This window comes from Pristis pectinata, chromosome 12, assembly GCF_009764475.1.
Source record: "Pristis pectinata isolate sPriPec2 chromosome 12, sPriPec2.1.pri, whole genome shotgun sequence".
NCBI lineage: Eukaryota > Metazoa > Chordata > Chondrichthyes > Rhinopristiformes > Pristidae > Pristis > Pristis pectinata.
In genome coordinates, this window is record NC_067416.1 from 13,657,042 (window position 1) to 13,680,176 (window position 23,135).

Consider the following 23,135-nt stretch of genomic DNA (forward strand, 5'->3'; position numbering starts at 1 on the left):
TGGTAGGAAGAAAAGGAAGGATAATACAAAGGTGGTGAAAGAGCATGACATTAGGTGTATATGCACAAATCTTTGACAGTGGCAGGGCATATTGGGAAAGTGTTTTATAAAGGCACATAGGATTTTAGATTTTATGAGTAGACTACAAAAGCAAGGAGGTTATGTTGAACCTATAGAATGTTGGTCAATCTGCAACCAGGGTATTATGTATAATTCTAGTTGTGACAGGAACACTGCACAACACATTTAATACATTGATTGTTTCAAGGGTTGAGAGACTTCAGTTAGAGCAGAGAAGATTGAAAGGCAAGTTGATAGAAGTATTCGAAGAGACTGTCTCCTTTGGAAGAAGGGTTGAGAACTGGAAGAGACAAATTTGAAGCAATCAGCAAAGGAACAGTGATGTGCAGTAGAAGTCATTATCTGGAGTTTACTGTCTTGAAAGGATGGTGGCTACAGATTGCTTTAAAAAAAGAAATTGGGCATATTATGTAAGAGAAAAAAATTCACTGGGCTTCAGGGCAAAAGCTGGGGAATTGGACTAACCAGACTGCTACAGAATGCTATAGCAGACTCCCATCATCCAAATGGCCTCCTTCCATGCCATCATCATTCTATACTTCAAGTTCATGGCTTTTCGAAGAGCAGCAAAATGATCACACTTGCTGCTGACTTCAAAGAAGCACCTATGTGGTTTGGATTTCACCTTTCAGTTAACATTTGATGCCAGTTCTAGGGAGCATGGGATTCAGTGAAGTGATTAGCTATAAGGAGAGGTTAGACAAACTTGAATTGTATTCTGTGGAGTGTTGGAGGCTTGGGAGCTACCTGCTTGAAGTATATAAATTTGAGAGGCAGAGAGAGGGTAGACAATCTGAGTCTTTTTCTCCACAGAGTGGAAGCACCTAGAGGGCATAGCTTTAAGGTGAGAGGGGGAAACTTTAGAGTAGATGTGCGAGATTTTTTTTACATGGTGGTAGGTGCCTGGAATGTGCTGCTGGGGTTGTGGGGGTGTAGTTGGTAGTGGAAGCAGATATGACTGTGATGTAAAAGAGGAATTTAGGCAGACACATTATCATACAGGGAATGGAGGGGTATTGATACGATAGAGACTGCAAATGCTGGAAATCTGGAGCAACGCACACAAAAAGCTGGAAGAACTCGGGTCGGGCAGCATCTATGGAGGGAAATGAACAGTGGACCTTTCGGTCTGAGACCCTTCATCTTCTGCAGACAGATGGGATTAGTTTAATTTGGCATCATGGTTGGCACAGATATTGTGGGCTGAAGGGCCTGTTTCTGTGCTATATTGTTCTATGATCTAAAGCTAGCAGAATGGTCAATTGCAATGAAGAATTCTCATAGCAAACCAAGGAGTAAAAAGTGTAATTATTAACTATGGGATGCAAAGCAAAGTTTGGTATGTGCATTTGGGTTATGGTAAAAGCTGAAATATGAGAAACATTTTCAAAGAGCAAAGTAAATTTTTATCTTTAGCATGGAATTTTTAAATAACTAGGGGTGAAAGTCCACACAAGTACAATTAGATTGCACGGCCAGAGATGTGCAAATGCTGATTATGGTTAATACACCATTAAATGCACTCTTGCTTGTCATCCATCAAAACAACATTCAGTTTATAGAGCAAAAAGATTTTCATTAGATCACTTATTTCTGAAGCTTGCACTGGAGAAGGCCAGGTAAGAGCACATCCTTGAGTGTAGCAGGAAATCTCTGACAGCAATTTCTGGATTTCCATACTTAATTGTGCATCTGCATAAACCATGTTGTTGTTTCTTTTATAGAATAACACTGTTTTGCGATGCATACAACTTTTAAAAAAATCTATTTTTATAGAAGTTTCAAGGGTAGAAATAAAGATAATATATTTACTGTCATTGGTTTTATTTTTTTTTGCTTTAACTCAATGTATTCATTGTACATTGAATGAAGAAAAATGTCCCTCTCTAATAGAACTTAAATTTGCTCAAATTAGCAATAAAATATACGACAAACTGTAATTAAATGAATAAATATAAATTTGAGAACCAGTTGAAAGCCACTGATTCAATTCACTAGTTCTCTCGGGCATTACTGATAGTTTGCTCATCTAATAGTAACCGCATACTCATAACACTTTGAATGAAGCACAATGTCCCTAGGTACTTCAGGGATATAATCAGACAAAATTACAAGAAAATATTTGAAGAAAATAATTTAAAGTTCAATTCATTTTCTAGTAATTGGTACTGTTTGGAGTTTCCAGAGAGCAGCTTTTGAAATTGCATCGTCATTTCCATTAAATAATTATTCCTGTGACTGCTGAAATGAGGACTGGCTTCTGGCTGCAATTTGTGAAGATCTATTGATGCTTGGGGGAAAAAGCAGAAAAAGAGTTGATTGTCGTGCAGTAAAATTCCCCAGTTGTTGCAGAAATAGATATCTGATAGTTATTGAACTTGTACTTTGGGTAAAATGACATAAGCTTAAAGGATAAATATGATGACTGCATAAAGTTTCACTATTTTCCTTTGTGCTTAGCTGGTGATGAGCTAATTGAGGTCTTTAAATGATAAAGATTTTGATAGGATTGGTAAAAGACTCGTACATGGTTGATAAACAGAATCTTATTTCCTTGAGATAAAATTCAGCAATTGAATGACAGAACAGGTCAAGGGGCTGAATGGCTATCTAGTTCCTAAACAATCTTAACGCCAAGAAAAGAGAGAAAATGCATATTTAATGTATTCAGATTTTTTTAAAAAAGTAAGATTAAAAGCACCAAAGATTTGTCAAAACTAGATCAAATTAATCCTCTAACAGCTTTTTGATTTCCTTTTCGAAATCAGAGATTCAGATGAGTGAAATATGAGCTGTTTTGTCTTTGCTTTCCAAGATAGATTTTTTTTTGAAAATTTGTTTATAGGAAATGGATGTCACTGAGATGCCTGCATTTATTGTCCATCCCCTGAACTGACAAAGCAGATAAGTATTAATCATTTGGTAGTTTTGGAATCGCCCAAAAGCCAGATAAGGTAAGGATAGCAGATTTCCTTCCCTAAAGAGCATCAGTAAACCAGATGCATTTTTACAACAGTGTATGACAGTTCCCTTTATTGATTTGAGCATTTATTGTTATTCCAGATATATTGTAATTAAATTCCCCAGCTGCTTTGAAATTTTAATTAGTTCTGCTGGATCAGGGGCCTAGGCCTCTAGACGCTAGTCCAATAACTTAAACACTATGCTACCAAGCCCTGAAGGAGATGCACTTAAGTTCTTGAGACTTTTAATTGTATTGAAAATCGGACTGTTGTTTAAAAAGTACAAAGATCAGTAATAAGTTCATTTAATGGATTCATCTACATATAGGTGCATTTTAGATATAAAGACATTGGAAACCAAATAACCTTGTGTAGGAAACAATGTACGTACATTTATAAGAGTCCTTTTATGGACTCAGTATTCCAGTACATGTCACAGTCACCCATGTACATTTGAAGTGTGGTTTACTGTTCTAAAACAGTAAAATGTGACAAAAATAGAAGATGCTAAAGACACTCAGCAGGTTAAGCAGCATCTGTGGAAAGAGAAATGGAGGTAACATGTCAGGTTGAAGAAATATTCTGCTGCTTTTTGTTTCAGATTTCCAGCAATTGTAATTTTTGTTTTTCAGTAAATGGTGTTAACTTATTTGTGAAGAGAGAGGTCTCTCAGATAACTGAGAAGTAATTGGATACTCCACTGTTCATAATGTGGAATGAGGGATGAATATTGGTGAAGAAGATTTGAGAACTCGCATGCTATTTGGTTAGAGCTGTTGGATCTTTTATATGCACTGTAGAAGGCTAACATAAAGCTTCATCTGAAATACAGTTTTATTAACACATACCATTGAAATAGCATCCTAGATACTGTGCTCAAGTCTTTGGCATAGGACTTGAAGCCATATCTTGTGACTGTAGAATATACACGCATGAACATATTTGGAGCAGAAGGCTACACGCCTCTTGAGCCTGCCATTCCATATGATGAGGTAACTTATTCGAACTTCAACATTCCATAACATTTTACCCTTTTATCAATTATCTATGTCTTCTGTATAAATATTCAAAGACTCTGTTTCCATGTCTTTTAGTGTTATAAAGACTCAATGTGCTCTGCCATAATGCCTTTAATAATAGATTCTACAACAAGACAAGGCAGTAGTAGATTATTTTCTTGATTTTAAGGACTGAGGTGGGGGGGAGGAGTGAAATCTGTGAAAAGTGTACTTTGTTTTATTGGTTCCAGTCACCTTTCTATGAAATGTTAAAAGGTGGATTCAACAGATGGGCTGAATGTGATTTCCTTCCTGCTTAAGAATGAGATGTTGTAAAGTGAATTAGATGCACAACCACTTTGTTCTCAGTTTTATTAAATTCACGACCACTGCAGCTGAAGGAATCCTTCGGCATTACATGTGTAAGTATTTTGTGAATGAACTTATTTCTGAGTGTTCAGATGGACATTTAAATCAATAATATGCATAATGATGCAGATTCCAATCTATTATGCATGCTTTGTTTTAAGTTAATATATAAGCAATTTTAACTAATTTAGCAACTGACTTTCCAGTTCCACTTCTGTAATGCTGTTGCGAGCATGTTGAAAATTTAGAAACTATTCCCCCAATACCAACAATTTTTTTAATACGACATAATTTAGTAACTTTTGATTCGTATGGTGGAAAAGGATACTTCTATATCACTACTAATTTTTCACAATTGAGTTGACCAATAAAAGGTACTAATAATGTGCTTTTATTTCCAATTATACTGTGATCAAGGAATTAAGTAAAACTTTGATACCTGAAAGATGCATTTGAATTGGAAGTGTATAATATTTTACAGATTGTAATCTGAAAAAAATAAATTGACTTTAGATTTCACATTTGTAGTTGAACAATGCTTTCCAAGGAAAAATGGTAAATTGTACTCAAGTTGGAAAATGTGTATGCAGGATGTTAATATTTTGAGTTTCCAATCCATGATGCTGGAAATTCTTAAGCTTACTCTTCCTGCTATCGGTGTTCGAGTAAACGAATACCATGTGTCAGTCATTGGGAAAATCGATGACTTTTTATTGGATGGGTATGAAGAAGCTCCATATATGCTGAGCAAAGAAATATCCATGAAAATCTGTGTAATTTAAAATTATTTCTTATAAACATACCAAAGCCTGGTAAATCTTTGGTGCTAGTATTACAAGAGCATTACTATGGATAAATGAAGATTTGTGCCAGGTGCAACCAATATACACAATACAGTGCAGATCAAATGTTATCGTCACTACCTCAAACTTTCTCAGCCGCAGTGAAAAATTCTTACATTGCACATGAAGTTACGCACATTATTGTGAAAATGCTCATAAAATATTTTTGATATACCTGTGCAAATTTAGTAAGTTGTGTTTTCTGCATGCTTTCTTTGTATAACTGCATTGGAACCAGCAATGTTTAAGTTGGCCTACAGCCCTTTTATGCTCACTTTATTTTATCTATAAAGCATACTGAAAATTTTGTTATTTAATTTTAGCTTTAGAAATTTCACATTTGTAGGGATATAGTTTGTTTATTCCAAACAACAGACTTGCACTTCAATGAAACACAAATATCATTGCTGTGTTTCTGTTCAGTTAACATTCTGCTAGATCAAAATGTGGAATAAAACCCTGAAAAATTAGAGCCTTATACTCAATGTAGAGTTCTGCCAAGTTACCCAGATGCTTAATATTTCCAAGCCAGGTAGATAGCCATGAAATACTTAATGGAAGGACTAATAACCTGCTTGTGAGACATCAGATTGGTGAGATGAGTATGAAAAGAAGAGAAGATAGCATATTTGCATCTAGTCAAACCATATGTTTTTAATGTGCCTTAGCAGGGATAGAGAAGGGATAATGGGGAGGGAAAAAGTAAAGCAGACCTAACACAAGGACCATTTTAATAAACTGTATTCAGAGCTACTCTTTAACCCTGCCTTAATCATGCTAATCTTGCTATTATGTATACAAACTGAACTGACTTATTATCTAATTCAAAACTGAACAGCCATACTATGTAACATTCTTTTAATGTGGCTGTATTATTTTGAAAATGAGTTGTAGTTTAGGTACTCTTTTAGTAGATTACATCACTGAAGAGAGCATGCTTCACTGTTACCACAACTTGTAAGATTTATTCAGTTTAGAATGATGCTGTACCCTCCAGCCTTTTAAATCAAATGTGTTGGAATGCACACTGCTTTCTTTCACTCCTACTTGAATGGGCCCTTAGTATTTCACACCAAGGTGTCCTTCAGGGTGCTGGGTCAGGCTACCAAAACAGCTTCTATGAAGGGATTAGAACCAATTAACATCTTTGTACACAAAAGCTGCTGGCAGCTGAACAGACGGCCTTGTGACCTGCTCAGGAGCTGCATGTTAAACAGGGGGTTGTGTACTTGAGCTCAAGTGGGGAAGGGGTGGAGAGAGTTTTTATTTATAATTGAAATGGTGCTTCCTGATGGATTATGGCAAAAAAAACTTGCACTGAATTAAGTTGTGCAAAGGGAGTCTAAACTCAGCTGATTTCAAAGAAATACAATATTTTGTATCAAACTGCATTAAAATCGATTATTTAAGGTATCAAATTCCAATTTTAAAATATGGAACATTCCAAGTACATTGCATTCATAACATTAAACATTTCAGGTTGTATTTAATCTCAATAAATTAATATAATATTGAAATTGCAGTATCCTGTTTTTAATTAATGATCGCTTTAATTACTGCAGTAAATAATGCAATTCAATGACAAAATAGTTTTTGTATTTATCAAGCTGAATGTATCAAATACATGGTAGAAATGGTAACTCTTTCGTATACCTGGTTAGTTTTTCTACCCATTAGTCATTGTTGAGGTTTAATTGTCCATTGTTGAGTAATAATACTAACAATCTCTTTATTGGCAGATTGGTATCTTTTTAAAAAAGTATCCAAAGCAGGCTACAAGATTAAGAACCCACTTGAGATAACTAATCTGAAGTTTGAGAGAATTCTTTAAATAGAATTGTACTTTTCCAGCAAGTGGATTATATTCAAGAATATGTCAAATTTAAGCATTCTGCAACTTCCAAATGGAAACTAAAAATACTGTAGTTGATTGCAACACTGTTATATGGTTTTCATGCTTGAGCAATTTGCCTTGCTTCTCCCGATGTTTGCTTATTAGTGAATGAAATGCAGGTGTGTGGGAAACAGCAAGCGAACATTGACAGGTTTATTCTGTTGGCTGCAGCCTAATTAGTTGCATAGTGGATGCACCCCGCTAAGCTTTAGTGCACTGCAGTAGAGCTGGTCTGTTCTAATTTCCTTACAGCTTTGATATCGGTGAAGAGATTGACGGATTACACAAAAAGCAAAGCGTGATAGAAGCCAATCGAAACAATGCAGTCCTTACTTCAGCCACCACAGATGTGAGAGAAGGCTGATCAGAAATAAATGTCAAACATAGTCAAATTGTCTCCTCTGTCTGCATGGGTAATATTTTCCCATGTAAAATAAAAAGGCCAAGGTAATAGCCTGTGCCTCCCTGTATTGCTTCATCACCTGACAGTAGCATCTAAAGTTGCAGTTAAATAATAAGGCAATTTTGAGCACTTAATAATGTATCGAAATCATGCTGCAAAATATGCGCTTTTCTTACAGCTTACTGATAGTTGACCACCCGTACGTGCAACAGTAATGCCATTGTGTCTAGTTCATCAAATGGTGATTCTGTTAATATATTGAGGCTTGACCAGCAATTGAAGTATTCCATGGATCTTTTCATTCAGCTTGATGAAAAATGATCTTTGTAATCATGCTGATATAGAAGGGAAAACCTTTAGTAAACAGAACAGCAACACCACAAATAGGGTTTGAGAAAGCTAGATTTATGTAGTAGTGTGGTGATTTTTGTCTTGCATTAAGTAAGTGAAAATGTGAAAATCTAATCAATGGATTGTGTATATTACCGTCAACCTCATTTAGTTTTAACTGCAGCCAAACACTTTGAGGGATTTGAAAGTAATGTTTTGCTCGTTATTTTGTATATTATGTATTGAATGTAATAGTAAATTTCTTAAAACTAATTTTACTGTGAATTTTATTTTTAATAGCCTATAAGACTGTGTCTGGTGTAAATGGACCGTTGGTGATTTTGGATGATGTAAAGGTATTTATCACAACAAAAGTAACTTAATGTGGTTAATTTGGAATGCTAATTAAATGTATAATTTTGATTCCCAACCAAATAACGAAAGTGTTTTGGCAAGAATGTTGTGCTGATATTATGATTTCAATAGCATGCTTATAAAACAACTCCTAATTAGCACCTCAATCAGTCTTAATGCTCCATATGTAAATTTAGATGCTTAAATAAAATGTGCTTTTTTTTATCTGAAGTTATGTGATGCCAAGCAATGAAAATGCAAATAACTAAACATGTTTGAATCAGTATGCACACCATTGTTTTGAGGAAGAAATCTGTGGGAATGGGGTTGACGTGATCTAGTAATAAGTACCGACATCTGGAAAGATTAGAACAACAGGATTGTACAAATCTTAATTTGACCAAAGCATAACAAACCAAGGTAAAATTCTTGATCTAAATATCATGAGAAGCTTTTTCAAGAAAATATTATACAGTTGGCAGCATGGTTTGCTTGTACAGTAATAAATTCTTTCAACCTAATATTGAATTAAAACTGATGCTTTTTTTAAAAATTTGTTTTGATTAGTTTCCAAGATTTGCAGAGATTGTACATCTTACTCTTCCTGATGGCACTGTCAGAAGTGGACAAGTTCTGGAAGTCAGTGGCAATAAGGCTGTAGTACAGGTGGGGATCTGTATTAAAATTGTATGATATTGGAATGAATGTGATTACATTTATTGACTGCCAGTCTAGAGGGATTATCTGATTACCTCAAAGCTTTAATGAATGGAAAAAGCCAATGCAGATACAGCAAAATGTGGATAAATATGAATCTATCCATTTTGGTTGGAAAAGTAAAAGCAGATTTTTGTTTTAGTGGTTATAGATTGGGAAATGTTGATCTACAAAGGGATTTCAGTGTCTTTGTACACCAGTCACTGAAAGCAAACATGCAGGTGCAGCAAACAGATAAGAAGGCATGTGGTATATTGGCCTTCATTGCAAGACACTTTGAATATAATGGATGGCTTTGCGTGAAAAATTAACCTATATTTAATACAAATGTGTTAACTTAAAATGCAGTACATCAATCTTTATAGTTCAACAAATTTGAAAAAGAAAACTTTAATCGTTTTAACACTTTGTAATGCTTCTAATTTCAAGGTTCTTGGACTCTTAGAACAGCACTGCTTGCTTACCGCCAATTTTTTTTCATTATCCAGCCTTTTCCCAAGGCAGGATAGGCCACGTATCATGAATGTCGATCATCAGTGCAAGCTACTTGTTCAAATGTGGATGGAAACCATTAAACCGCTCCAATATTCTGCACACTTTTTCAGGCTTTTTTTTCTGAAGTTTTTTTTAATGTCTTTAGTTTGGTGTCCATTGGTTATTGTGTTAGTTGTCATTGTCCTTTCTGAGACCAGCTAGCATTCCCATCAAAAATGAAGGATGAAACATGAAATCCTTCTGGCCTGAATAAACCAGATTTAAAACACTGGCTAAATAATTGGAGAGCCAATCAATGCAATCTGTTGTATGGTTTAGGGTGGACTGCAAGCATTTAACTCTGATTTTAAAGATTCTGGCAAGGAACAAATAGAGACATCTTGATCTTGCCAATACTATGCAACAAAACAATCCTTTTTATCCTTGACTTATCAGGCAGCATCCAACATGGCAACAGTGTTATGATTAATACTGGAGAGAAAAGGCTGGATACATTATTTTGGGCTGCACTGTGCACCTGATAGATGATCTCAGTTTCAAATATCACAAGGAAATATTTTCCAAAATTATTTTAGTTTACTTTCTGCTCCAAATGTTACTGACTTAATGATTTGGTTCTGCAGCCAGTTGGCCTCTGATGTGTTGAAGTCTAAACCTAGAACAAAGGTTGATAGTACAGTATGAATCCAAAACGATTTAACAGTCATAGAGTAATACAGCATGGAAACTGGCCTTTCAGCCCAACTTGTCCATGCCTACCATGGTGCCCACCCACTTGCCAGCTAGACCCATTTGCATGCATTTAGCTCGTATCCCCCTAAACCCCTCCTATCCATGTACTTGTCCAAATGTTTTTTGAATGTTGTTATTGTAGTTGCCTCAACCATTTTCTCTGGAAGTTCATTCCATATACACATCACCCTCTGCATGAAGTTGCTCCTCGGGTCCCTTTTAAATCTTTCACCTCTCACCTTAAACCTCTAGTTTTTAGTTCCCCTGCCCTGGAGGAGAAGAAACTGTGTGTTCACCCTATCTATACCCCTCATGATTTTATACACCTCTATAAGGTCATTTCTCAATCTCCTATGTTCCAAGGAATAAAGTCTTAGCCTGCCCAACCTCTCTCCCTATAACTCAGGCCCTCGAATCCTGGCAGCATAGTTGTAAATCTTCTCTGTACGCATTCCAGTTTAATGATGCCTTTCATATAATGGGGTGACCAAAACTGTACACAATACTCCAAGTGCAGCCTTACCAACATCTTATATAATTGCAACATAGCGTCTCAACTCCCATACTCAATGCCTGACTCAAGCTCTCTTTTCACAGCACTTGTATGTTATTGTTTAAAATAGTATTCAAAAACTTCTTTTCAAAGGTGGAATGAATTCTTTCTCGACTACTGCAGACCAGAGTTTTCAGGCTGCTGGTAACACAGCAAAGACTTTATTTCACGCCAGTCATATCATTCTGTAAATAGCAATGGGCTGAATTGAACTGGATTTACCCTGTCTCCATTTGTCCACAATTACCTGGGCAGGATGCAGGTGGCTGACCAAGCTGGCCTGTGCACCTTGGAAAGGTGTTGCAAGGTGTAGTGAGCCTTTGGTGATGACCAGCTCTTGGGTTAGTACCCTTTAAGGCCTACCTTTAGAAGGGCTTAGTGGTCTTTGAGAGGTAAAGCTCATCCTTTGTCAAAATGTGGAGGCTTTATTTTTTTAAGTATCTGCAATTTAGAATATTTAAAACTGTTAATTAAAAAAACACATTAAAATGTTATATTAAGAGTACTAAGATTAAAAATAACATTATTTTCCAACTCTGTTGGGAATTCCCATTTAAGTGGATGGGAACTCTAATGTTATGCCAATGTTTGTCTGATGTGGTTGGAACAGCATTCCCAGTGAAATGCTGGGAGCCTCAGGAAAACTGTGCTGTACTGTTGGACTTCATGGGGGGGTTGAGCAATAAAGAAGAGTGATCTGCCACTCAATGTCCCAGATTTATAACGGGTCCATTTAAGACAAAGACTGACTTACCTTGGAGTTATTGAATTCTGCTGTTCGCCTTTTGGACCTGCAGGCTATAGCCAGCATAATTCAGTACAATTTGAAATTAAACCAAAGTTTAATTATCTTTTGTGTAGTAGGGTGCTGAACACAGCATACAGAACACTGGAAAAAGTTCTGTGATAAATTTCTGGCTTCTGAATCTGTAGGTTAACTCATGAGTTCCACGTTTGGCTACTTTTATTGAGTAAATGCTAAGTGTACAGTTCAATTTAATTGGCATTTACTAGTAAAACCTGGGCTGAACTCAATAGCTAATTGAGTTTGTTCAGCTGCAAGTCCTGTAAAGATTGTGCCCTTATTCAAGTAGAAACAGAGTTCTTGAATTGGTCTCGAATTCCAAATGTTTCAAACAATTCCTTTTGGTAATTCATCCTAGAAATATTTGATGAAGAGAGATGTACAAGTTGGTTTTATTGAAAGATCTTATAATTTTTGTTTAAAACTACAGTGTGTGAAATGATACAGAGGAAATGCTTCACTACTTATAAATATTGAGAGACATGCTCACCTCTACGAGATGATCAAACTCTTACTATTTCTGGTGGGTGTGTTTTACAATTGACTTTCAGATCCAGTCCATGAAGTTGAGAGCAACTCTCTACCTTTTACCAAACAGCTACTTACCTTTGCAGCAGAATGAATATTTTTAAACTATTCATCCCGAGTCATTAGCTGGCAGATGTTACATTTTTGGTACAGTAAAATGCCATCTTGATCCACTTTCATATTGTTATAATTATATAACAAAATTTATTCAGCTTATTTTACTTCCCTTACCATTAGAAGAGAAGGCCCTGATTTATTTTTTCCCAACTCTACCTTTCCTTTATAACTTGAAGTAGCAATTGTTCTTAAATTTAAAATGTATTAATTGAGAGCATTTGCTGTTCTTGAATGAAAGTTCCATTCCTATCAGTTGTGCATGACAAACCTTCCACCACCAACCACCCCCCCCCCCTCACCCCCACAATAGGGTGAATCAGCAATGTTCCTTTGTTCTATAATTTCCACCCTGCAAAAAATGTGTTCAATGTTTTAAAAATCATCAATTAAGTGACTAAATGTTGTTTATTCTAGAATGCAGGCCTACTTTATGTAAACTCTCCTTCAGCCTTGGTGACATACTGATAAAGAATTATGGTATTTTAAATGTACTTTGTCTTTTTCATCCTGCCGCAGGTTTTTGAAGGAACATCAGGTATTGATGCAAAGAAGACAGCCTGCGAGTTTACAGGTGACATACTTCGCACACCTGTGTCTGAAGATATGCTTGGTATGTGTATTATATTCCCTATGGTAAGCCTTTACCAAAAACACCATTGTATTAATAATTTATAGTATGCTGTTATGATTGAACTTCAAAGGGTCTTGCACTTGAGCTTCTCAAATATATATTCTAGTGTTTCAATAAAAATGATTGACTAAAGATCAACTCTAGTTATGAGGAGTGTCTCTAACAAATGTAATTCAGGTATGTCTTTTAATGCTTCAAATCTGAAAGTTGATGAGCTGGTGTCTGAGATTCAGGGACTGATACATCAGAGAGGAAGTAAGTTATCTGGATAATTTGTTTTAGCAGGCTGTCATACTTCTTAGATTAGTTACAGTAGGACTGGTAATTCAAGACGAACTGAAGGATATAACTACAAGTGTGACAGGTTTGGGATTGTAAAGGTAGAGCTGGGGGTGCCTCAGGGTCTAACTTGTGCAAGGGTCTTGCAGCTGATATGAATGACAGCATAGACTGATTTCTGGGATGAAGAGGTTGAGATATGGAAGGAGACTGAGCAAGTCGGATGTACACCCATTGGAATATTAAAAAATAAGAGGTAATGAGATGTTTCCACTATTAGTGGTATCTAGAACTAGGAAGCATAGTTTCAAAAGATGCCACCCATTTAAGACAGATGAGGAACTTCTTCTGAGGAGTGAGATTCTTTGGAATTCTCTTCCTGAGAGGTTATATGGAATATATTCAAGTCTGAGACTTATAGACACTTGAACTGCAAGGGACTTGAGAGGAATGGAGACAGAATGGGAGAGTAGTGTTGACGCTCAGATTGGATCAGTTGTTTCTTGTTAAAAGATGGAGCAGCCTCAAAGGATTAATTAGTCTGCTCGAATGTTCTAATATGACTAATGTTGGGAATGAAATATTTCAGGATATTTACTTTTTAGAAATGATGTGCGAAACAGCAAAGGAGGTGGAGCAACCTTGATATTAAAGAATGCGATAAAGGCAGTAGTGGGGAAAGATCTTAGTAAAAGGCTTAAGTTGCCCAAAAAAAAAGTAAGGATTGGAAAAATTTCAGAATTCAACAGAGGAGAATCAAGGAGTATTAATAAGGAAAGGAAAAATAAAAACACGAATAGGCTAGTGAGAAACAAGACTAAGTTCTATATCAAATCTAGTTTTTATACACAAAGTTCATGCATTTTCCTTCCAGACACGGGCTGCAGAAATTATATTGAGGAATAAGGAAATGGCAGAAAAAGCTTTCTGGAAATAATGGAAACCATGGGTCTAGAGTCTTTGTGAAGCTCAAAGAAATTAGCATCAGTAAAAAAAAAAATAATTATTGGAGAAATTAGTGGGACTGAAAGCCATTACATCCCCAGGAGATGGTTCACCAAATTGATTCCTGGAATGGCAGGAGTGTTTATGAGGAGAAATTAAGCTGACTATGCCTATGGTCTCGAGTTTAGAAGAATGAGAGGTAACCTCATTCAAAAATAAAATTCTTGACAAGGGAGGGTGTGGGATTGATGGTTGTCCTAGATACAAGATTCTTAGGAACTAGACAGAGTAATTGCTGACAGGATGTTCCCTCTCATGGGAGAGCCCAGAAACGAGGGGCATAATTTCAGAATAAGGGGACATCCGTTTAAGACAGACGAGGAATTATTTATTTTCAGAGTTGTTTTTGGAACTCCTTTCCACAGGGAGCTGTACTGCAGGGTTGTGGGGGAGGGGTAAGTTCCTTGGATATTTTTAAGGCTGAGATAACTAGATTTCTGCTCAATAACAAAATTGAGGGATATGGGGAAAGGGGCAGGAAGGTGGACGAGGAATGTTGGATCAGCCATGGTCTTGTTGAGTGATAAAGCAGGCTTGAGTACCTGAGTGGCCTATACCTGTTCCTACTACTTATGGTGGATTATCTGGAACTGGAGAGATCGTCTCAAAATAAGTTGGCCATTCAGGAAAGAGATAAGAAATTTCTTCACCCAGAGGGTAGCAAATGTTTGAAATCATCTATTCAAGAAATCTTTAGTCTCAGTTACTGAGTATATCCAAGAAGCACATTCTTGAATATTAAGGGCATCAAGGGATATGGGGTTAGTGCAGGAAAATGATAATGAGGTAAAAGATCAGCCAGTCATTATTGAATGGCAGAGCAGGCACAAAGGACCAAATGGCCTACTGTTTCTACTTCTTACATGTGCTCCATTACAGGCAGAGTATTCAATGGATCAGGTAAACCTATTGACAGAGGACCTACAGTACTGGCTGAAGATTATCTGGATATTATGGGTAAGCTGAGAAGTAATAAAGAAAAATGTATTGTTTATTCAAGAAAACCTAGGACACTGTGAACAGTCTTGATCTCAGTTGGTGAGAGGCAATAAGTGGAGATAAAGCATTGTCCTGAAGACTAACATCCACTGTAATATCCAATCACAGATGTTCCTTGATCATCTGGAGAGGTATTTTCTGGTCACTGTCAATTCAGAAAATTACATTCCAAAGAAAACCAAAAATGTGTATAATTTAAAATTTAGTTTTTGTCCTCGCATTCTGAAAATTTCAGTTAATCTGTGCAGTGGGGTACAGATCTGTTCAGTGTAGTCTGGTTCAAGCAATGTGTTAACCATTTTAGCAGTAAGTTTTGTTGAATGATCTCATGAGATTTCTTTAGTGCTGTATTTATGATTTTAGCTATTCTTGCTGATGATAACCAAAAATGTTTCTGGATTTTGTTCCTTCTTGCTAGTGCTTAGAAATTGTGGTAATGCAAACAGACCTTTAACCAGTTTGAGTGAATTGATCATCTTGTCTAGAAGTTTGCAAATCATTTCACTGAGATTTGCACAAGTTTGTGCTGAATTTTAATGGTTCTTCTGCATTGGCTGTGGAGCTAAAAACATTCCCTAAGTTTTTTTGATTTCAGTTGGAAAAAGTTTTTTTCAAGGTATTTGGGGAAAAATGCAGGGTCTTAGCATGACATCCTTTGGCACTATGCTGTTCCACACTGACTAAGCACATGAAGTACTGAACCTAGTATAAATACAAAACATTTTTTAGAAATATAGAGTATGCTGTTCATTTATTCGATCGTTGAGAGGTTCCTTGTAACAATCTGCATTGTACTTCCTTCTTCCCATTTTTAAAAATTTGTAGGTATTTCATGACCTCATAAAGAAATATTGTACACAAACCTTAATCTCAATATGAAACTTGGCTGGCAGTGTTGTATTCAGGTTTTCTTTAATTGCCTTAAACTGAAGCAACCGTATTCTATTTGGAACCTTTCAAAGACAAATATATGACAGTAGAAATTCCTTTGAAATATTGCTTCCACAAAATTGGTCAGGTCATTTATTATTGTAAGGACATTTTTCAAGACATCATAGTTCTATGCTGAAAGATTTCATCTGGAGAAAATCAGGCTGCCAACAACTGCAATTCTCTGATCTCAGTTTTCAAAAATTTAATTTTAATGGTTCCTTGAAGGCAATTTCTCCTGCTATTTCTTATCCACATGCAAGCAAGTTTTCTATTGTACCTGTACCTCACTGTACTTTTGCATATGACATTAAACTTGACTTGACATCATTGAAACCACAGTGTCATTTTCATTATGTTAGCTTTGAAAACAGAGCTCTGCCTCTATCAGTTTATAGTCTCTAAATCATCAGATTATTTATCTGATATCCAGTACAAGATAAGCAGTTTCCCTCATCTAAATATTAGAAGAGCTGAAGTGGACAATTAAAGACTGCTATAATTCTGATTTTGACTCCATTCCTCGCCCTATATGAGGCTGAACCAGCACATTCACAACCTCAATGTCATGTTTAATGCTGAGATGAGCTTGAATCATAAATTCACTTTGCCAAAATTGCCTATATCCACCTCTGACACTACCTGACTCCACTGTGGCTCATCTGCTGCTAAAACCTTTATCCTAATCATTGTTACCTGTAGACTATATTATTCCACTGCTGTCCTAGCTTGAAATTCACCTTGCATTCTTTATAAATGATATAATTCATAAACCTGGCTGTCTGCATCCTAGCTTGCTGTCTCATTGCTCCTGATATTACAGAGCGCATTGGCTCCCAGTCCACCAACACATCAATTTTAAAATTCTCGTCCTTGCTTTTAAGTCTCCCATTTTGTAATATTCCCCCAGAATGAAAGACTTGCATTTCTTTGACTCTTTTCTTGAGCTCAAGACATCCCAAAAACTTTTTGAAGCCTGTTAAACATGTACTAGTTTGAAAGGAAATGGGGCAACTAATTTGCCCACAATAAGTTCCTGCATCTGATGAACAGATCATGAATGAAGAAACAATATTGGGCAGGACACTGGGGATAACTTCCTAGTCCCTCAAATGAGTGTTGTGGGATTTTTGTTTCACATGAAGTCTAGGTCATTATGTCAGTACAGCACTAAAGTACTCTAGAGCTCTCTGAAGTGATGTGTTCCTCTAACTCTACTTTTTGGTTCTTCCCCTGTTTTAATTGCTTGGGCGTTAATGCATGTGTCTTTATCTGCCTAGGCCCTAAATTCTGGAATTTAGATAAGATATCTTTATTAGTTAAATGTACATAGAAACACAGTGAAATACATCTTTTGTGTAGAGTATTCTGGGGGCAGCCCGCAAAGGTCGCCACACTTCCGGCGCCAACATTAGCGTGTCTACAACTTCCTAACCCATACTACTTTGGAATGTGGGAGGAAATCAGAGCACCCAGAGGAAACCCAAGCAGACGTGGGGAGAACGTACAAACTCCTTACAGACAGCGGTGGGAATTGAACCGGGGTCACTGGCACTGTAATAGCGTTACGCCAAAACTCTGCCTTTCTATTATATTTCAAGGCAATCCCTAAAACCTACCTCTGAGCTTGATTCAATTGTCCTAATATTTTTGTATGTGGCTGCTGTCTGTGGTATGTACTTGATAGTCAGAGAATAACAGAAATATAGAGCACAGAAACAAGTCTTATGGTCCACCTTGTCCATGCTGACAGTGATGTCTGTCTACATTTATCCCATTTGCCTTCTAACTGTATCCTACCTATGCCCTTATAATTTTGTAAACCTCTGAGGTCACCCCTCAGCCTCCTACGTTCCTGTGAGAATAAACCCAGCCTATCTAATCTCTCATTATAACTCCAGCCCTCCATTCCAGGCAACATCCTGGTGATTCCCTTCTGCACTCAATTGCAACCTTGCCTTTCCTGTAGTGTAGTGACCAGAATTGTATACAATAAGTGTGGTCTTACCAATGTTTTGTACAATTGCAACATGACATCCCAACTCTATTACTTATTGTTTCAGCCTATGAAAGCAAGCAAACCAAATTGCTCCTGCAAAATGCTTTGAAGCATTTTACGTTGTTAAATGCTATATAAATTTTTCTTTTAAAATAGAATATTATTATTTTTGACATCGCTTCATAATTTTTACTAATATATTTTCAGGTCAGCCTTTAAATCCACAGTGTCGTATATACCCAGAAGAAATGATTCAGACAGGAATCTCTGCAATTGATGGCATGAACAGTATTGCTAGAGGACAAAAAATACCTATATTTTCAGCAGCAGGTTTACCACATAATGAGGTTTGTGGAAAAAAAACAATTAACCTTATTAGTAGGTTTGGTTAACACTGAATATTTTGTAGGGGTAAAGTTGCTTTAATAATTGTTTTGTTTATTCTGCACCATTATTTTTGCATGAGAATTGCTTGGAGCATTGAGAAAATTATTACTTTTTTTAAAAAACTCAGTTGGTAAATCATCTGGTTGACTAAAGTCCTGCAGAGGCTGAAACCTTGCCTGACTTGGGCTATGTGCCTCCCCAGTCCCACCAGTGTGGTTGCGTCTCAAATTCTCTCTGAAATGGCATAGCAAGCCATTTAGTTTTTTTTATAACTGCTTTGAAAGATAAAGAATAAAATTTGACCTGGCTCCAAACATTGCAAGTGCTAAAGACAAGGCTGAAGTAGTCATAACTAGGTTTTGCTTGATGTGCTAAATGGATGATCTGTCTTGGCTTCCTCCTGAGATCCCCACCTTCACAGAAGCCATCTTCAGCCAATTGGATTCACTCAGTGTGTGATATCAAGAAATAGCAGCCTATATTGGATAAGGCAAAGGCTACAAGAACAAACAACACTGAAGACTTGCGTTCCAGAACTAGCTGTGCCTTTTAACCAAACAGTTCCATTAGTTATAAAATGGACATCTATGTGGAAAGTTGGCCAGATATGTCCTGCACACAAAAAAACAGGACAACTCCAATCCTGGTAATGTTTTCTTTTCAATCAGTACACCAAACATTGGCAAAGGGATAGAAGGAGTTGTCCAAAATGTTAACAAGTTGTTGGATCTGGAGATGATATTGTCCAGAAGATTGTTCGGAAGTCAAGAATGAGGTGCAAATCTTGTGGTTACAGCCGTTTTATTAGATGTTCGTAACAAAGAAGTGACAGTAAAGAACAGTGAGCAAGTAACACAGCAGCAAGTACCCAGGAGTAACTAAGAAAGAACCTGTCTCATGGTCTTTCTTTGTACTGAAAACTGGTTCAAGCTGGATAGATAAGGGAGTCTTCTCTGATAAGAACAGCCTGAAACAACAAGGGCTGTCTTGGTTTATGCTGCCATGACATCTCAGGCTTACAGACAAAGAAAATACAGAAGTATAGAACCAATTATACTACAAATTACTGAAAATCTATTGAACATTTACAGACAAACAGATGATTATACAAACATGTAAGCAAGCATAAAGAAAGTTAAACTACAAGAAAAATAACAATTTAGACCCTAATCCAACATTAACAAGTGACGCATTTCCACTGACATACCCATACCCATTTTGGGGTTTGGTTGAACTATTTAGTTCCAAAACTTCTGGACCAACAATAAGAATTCCAGAGAAGAGTGATAGAGGAAGCACTTGACCAAGTGTGGCATCAAGGAGGTCTGGTAAAACTGAAGTAAATGGACAGTAAAGGGAAAACACTCCAAATGGAATTGTATCGTACACAAAGGAAGATGTTTGTAAGTGTTAGAGGTCAATCATCCCAGCTTCAGGACATCACTACAGGAATTTATTAGGAAAATGGTCTAGGCCCAACTCTTCAGCTGCTTCGTCTTGATCTTGTTTCCATCGCAAGGTGAGAAGTGGATGTTTGCTGATGGTCACAGAATGTTCAATTCCATTCATGAGTCTTCACCAAAAGAAATTGTCCATACCAACACATAGCAAGATCTAAACATTGTTCAGGCAAAGACTGATAAGTAGTAAATTTTGCTACACCCATGTGCCAGGCAATGATTAGAGCATCTAACCATCTTTCCTTGACGTTCAGAAATGGTGGGATTACCACTGCTGAATCCCTGTCGATGGCCATCTCCAAAATGAGAGAGCCCTGCCCAGCTATCTTTGATATTCAATGGCATTGCCATCACTGAGTTCTCCTCCATCAATGCCCTTAGGCTCACCATACACCAGAAACTTGACTGATACAGGACATGAACACTGGCTACAAAAGATGAGGCCACGTGTCCAGCAACGACCAACAACTGTCTTTTTACCATCTATAAGACAGAAATCAGGAGTGTGATGGCTTACTCACCACTTGCCTGAATGAATGCCACTTCAACACAACCCAATGCTTAACACCATTGAGGACAATACAGCCCATACACCACCTTAAACATTCATTCCCTCCACAATCACTCAGCCCGGCTGCAATGTGTACCATCTGCAAAATGTACTGCAGTTAATCACCTAGGCTTCTTCAAAAGCACTTCCCAAGCCCCAGGTTCTGTTTCAAGTCACTCTTTGGCGATGTTTCTGTTTGTTCAATGTCATCGGGTTTGAATCCTGGAGCTCCCATTGGAAGGACTGTAGTGGTTTGAGAAGGTGCCTCACCATCACTACTTAAAGGCAGTTAAAGATCAGAAATATCTGCTAACCTTGCAGCACTGCCCACATCCTGAAAAATTAAATATAAAAATCCAATGTGTTAACTGCTGTCAATCAGAGTAGCAACGGTGAAGCAACAAAAGCCTTACTTTTTTTGAGGGTGGTCTGAAGGTTGAGCCAGCTTCCATGGAAACTCCACCCACATAAACATCTGGAGGACAACTTCAGACTAAGCTTTGGTGTTCCTTCTACCTTCCCAGCTTAAATATCTTTAAGTTTCTTTTCCTTAATTGTATAGTTAGGGTAGCTGCTGCCAGTTGAAGGTTAAAATCTTGAAAAATGCTGGATTCTTCTGTCTGAAGGTTTTAAAAAGAAAAGTGTTATCTTCCCTTAAATTTTTGAGGTGGTGGTTAAATTTGACAGCATAGAAAAGATGAAACGTCTTTGGTTAAAATGCTTTGGCAACAATTTATTTGACAATGGAGTTAAACCAAGAAGGTGGCATCCATCACTAAGGACCCTCACTATTCAGGACATGCCCTCTTGTTGCTACCATTGGGGAGGAGGTACAGGAGCCTGAAGACCCAAACTCAACAATTTAACGACAGCTTCCCCTCCACCATCAGACTTCTGAACAGTCCATGAACACTACCTCGTTATTCCTTTTTTATGCACTCTTTATTTTGTAGTTTGTATTTTTTATTTTTATGTCCTTGCACTATACTGCTGCCACTAAACAACAAATTTCATGTCATATATGTCAGTGGTAATAAATCTGATTCTGACATTACTGAACTGGATAGTGGAGTTGGAGGATTATGTGACTGTACTGGAATTGGGACCTAACTGCCTACAAGTTTTAGAGAAACAAAGGACTGCAGATGCTGGAATTTAGATGAAAAACACTATGCTGCTGGAGGAACTCAGCAGGCCAGGCAGCATCCGTGGAGAAAAGTAGGCAGTCAATATATTGGGCTTCCCCTTTTCCTTTCATTTCTGAAGAAGGATCCTAACCTGAAACGTCAAGCACCTTCTTTTCTCCACAGGTGCTGCCTGGCCTGAGTTCCTCCAGCATCATAGTGTTTGCCTACAAGTTTTACTAGACTTACTGTAAGGCTTTGACTGTGAGCCTATGATAAATGAATAAAAGGGCCAATGTGAAAACTGAACAAATTTTGTTTGATTTTCATGGCATTGGAAACCATTTGACCCACTAAGTCTATGCAGGTTTATAGAACAATCCCTTTCCCCTTTAATTTTCCCTATAACCTCTTCTCTCATTCCCTTGAACTCCCTCCAGATTATACCACTCACCCACACACTAGGGCAAATTCACATATCAACCTAAAGTTTTTGGAATGAAAGAGGAAATTCGAGCACCTGAGGGAAAATTGCATGGTCGCAGGGAGAATGTGCAAACTTCACCCAGATAGCACTGGAGGTCAGAATTGAATGTGGATTATTGCAGTTTTAGTAGCTATGCTGCTGTCCCTGGCTTAAGAATTTTAGAAACTTGATTTGCAATCTATGTATCAATTGGTTTTATGGCTATGAATATCTGAACACATTCAAAAATTAAGCTGAGTTCATATGTTTGAAAACATTTCCCAAACCACCATTTGGACTAAGAGGCCTAAGCTATTGCTGAGAAAACAATGAAGTATCAGTAGAAACTATCAGAGATGTGCAGGCAATAAATTGAAGTTCATAGTTTTCTGAATGATATCTTGATCTGGAATAGTAGGAGATGTTCTTCCTGCTTGACTAAAAGAAATAACAGCAATGGCTGTATAATTATAATGTTGCCTACTCTGCTTGACCCATTTAAAATGAACTTAACTGAGCAGGTGATTTAGAGCAGATTGTTATTATTATTCATGTGACACAGAACCTCAGCAGGTAGAACTGCTGCCTCACAGCTCCAGCAGCATGGATTCAGTCCCGACCTCCAGTATGATGTGTGTGGAGTTTGCACATTCTCCCTATGACTGTGTGGGCTTTATCTGGTACTCCAGTTTCTTCTCGCATCCCAAAGATAGACTGGTTGTTAGGTTAATTGGCTATTGTAAACTGCTCTTGGTGTAAGTGGGTGATAGGAGGATCTGGGTAGAATTGATGGGCATGTGAGAGAATGGGTTACAGGGAATTGTGGGGGAATGGGATTGATGGGATTGCTTTGACAACCAGCACGGACGTCGTGGACCAATTCACAACTCCTGTGTAGTCAGAAAATATAAAAATGTGCACATAGAACCTTTTTTATGTATCTAAAAGTGGTTAAATTCTGAAAGCTGCTAAAAGCTGCTGCCGCCTTGCTTAAAACCATTATAATGCATAACTAATATGTGTGATTACTATGTATATGAACAAATAAGTGTTGAGAAGGGAAGATATAAAGGGTTGTTTTGTTTAAATAGAACTAAAAGAAAATGTTGTGAAACTAATTCACA

At 37.1% G+C, this 23,135-nt stretch overlaps 1 protein-coding gene across 2 annotated transcripts in view; it reads left to right on the plus strand.

The window, feature by feature from the left end:
- atp6v1ba (ATPase, H+ transporting, lysosomal, V1 subunit B, member a) overlaps window positions 1–23,135 on the plus strand; it is a 47,109-nt gene that overhangs the window by 8,552 nt on the left and 15,422 nt on the right. For both annotated transcript variants that reach the window (XM_052027318.1, XM_052027319.1), the window contains 5 exons: window positions 8,181–8,236; window positions 8,802–8,900; window positions 12,698–12,791; window positions 14,976–15,053; window positions 18,232–18,371. In XM_052027318.1, coding sequence (XP_051883278.1) covers window positions 8,181–8,236; window positions 8,802–8,900; window positions 12,698–12,791; window positions 14,976–15,053; window positions 18,232–18,371 — 467 coding nt within the window. The remainder of the gene's footprint in view (window positions 1–8,180; window positions 8,237–8,801; window positions 8,901–12,697; window positions 12,792–14,975; window positions 15,054–18,231; window positions 18,372–23,135) is intronic.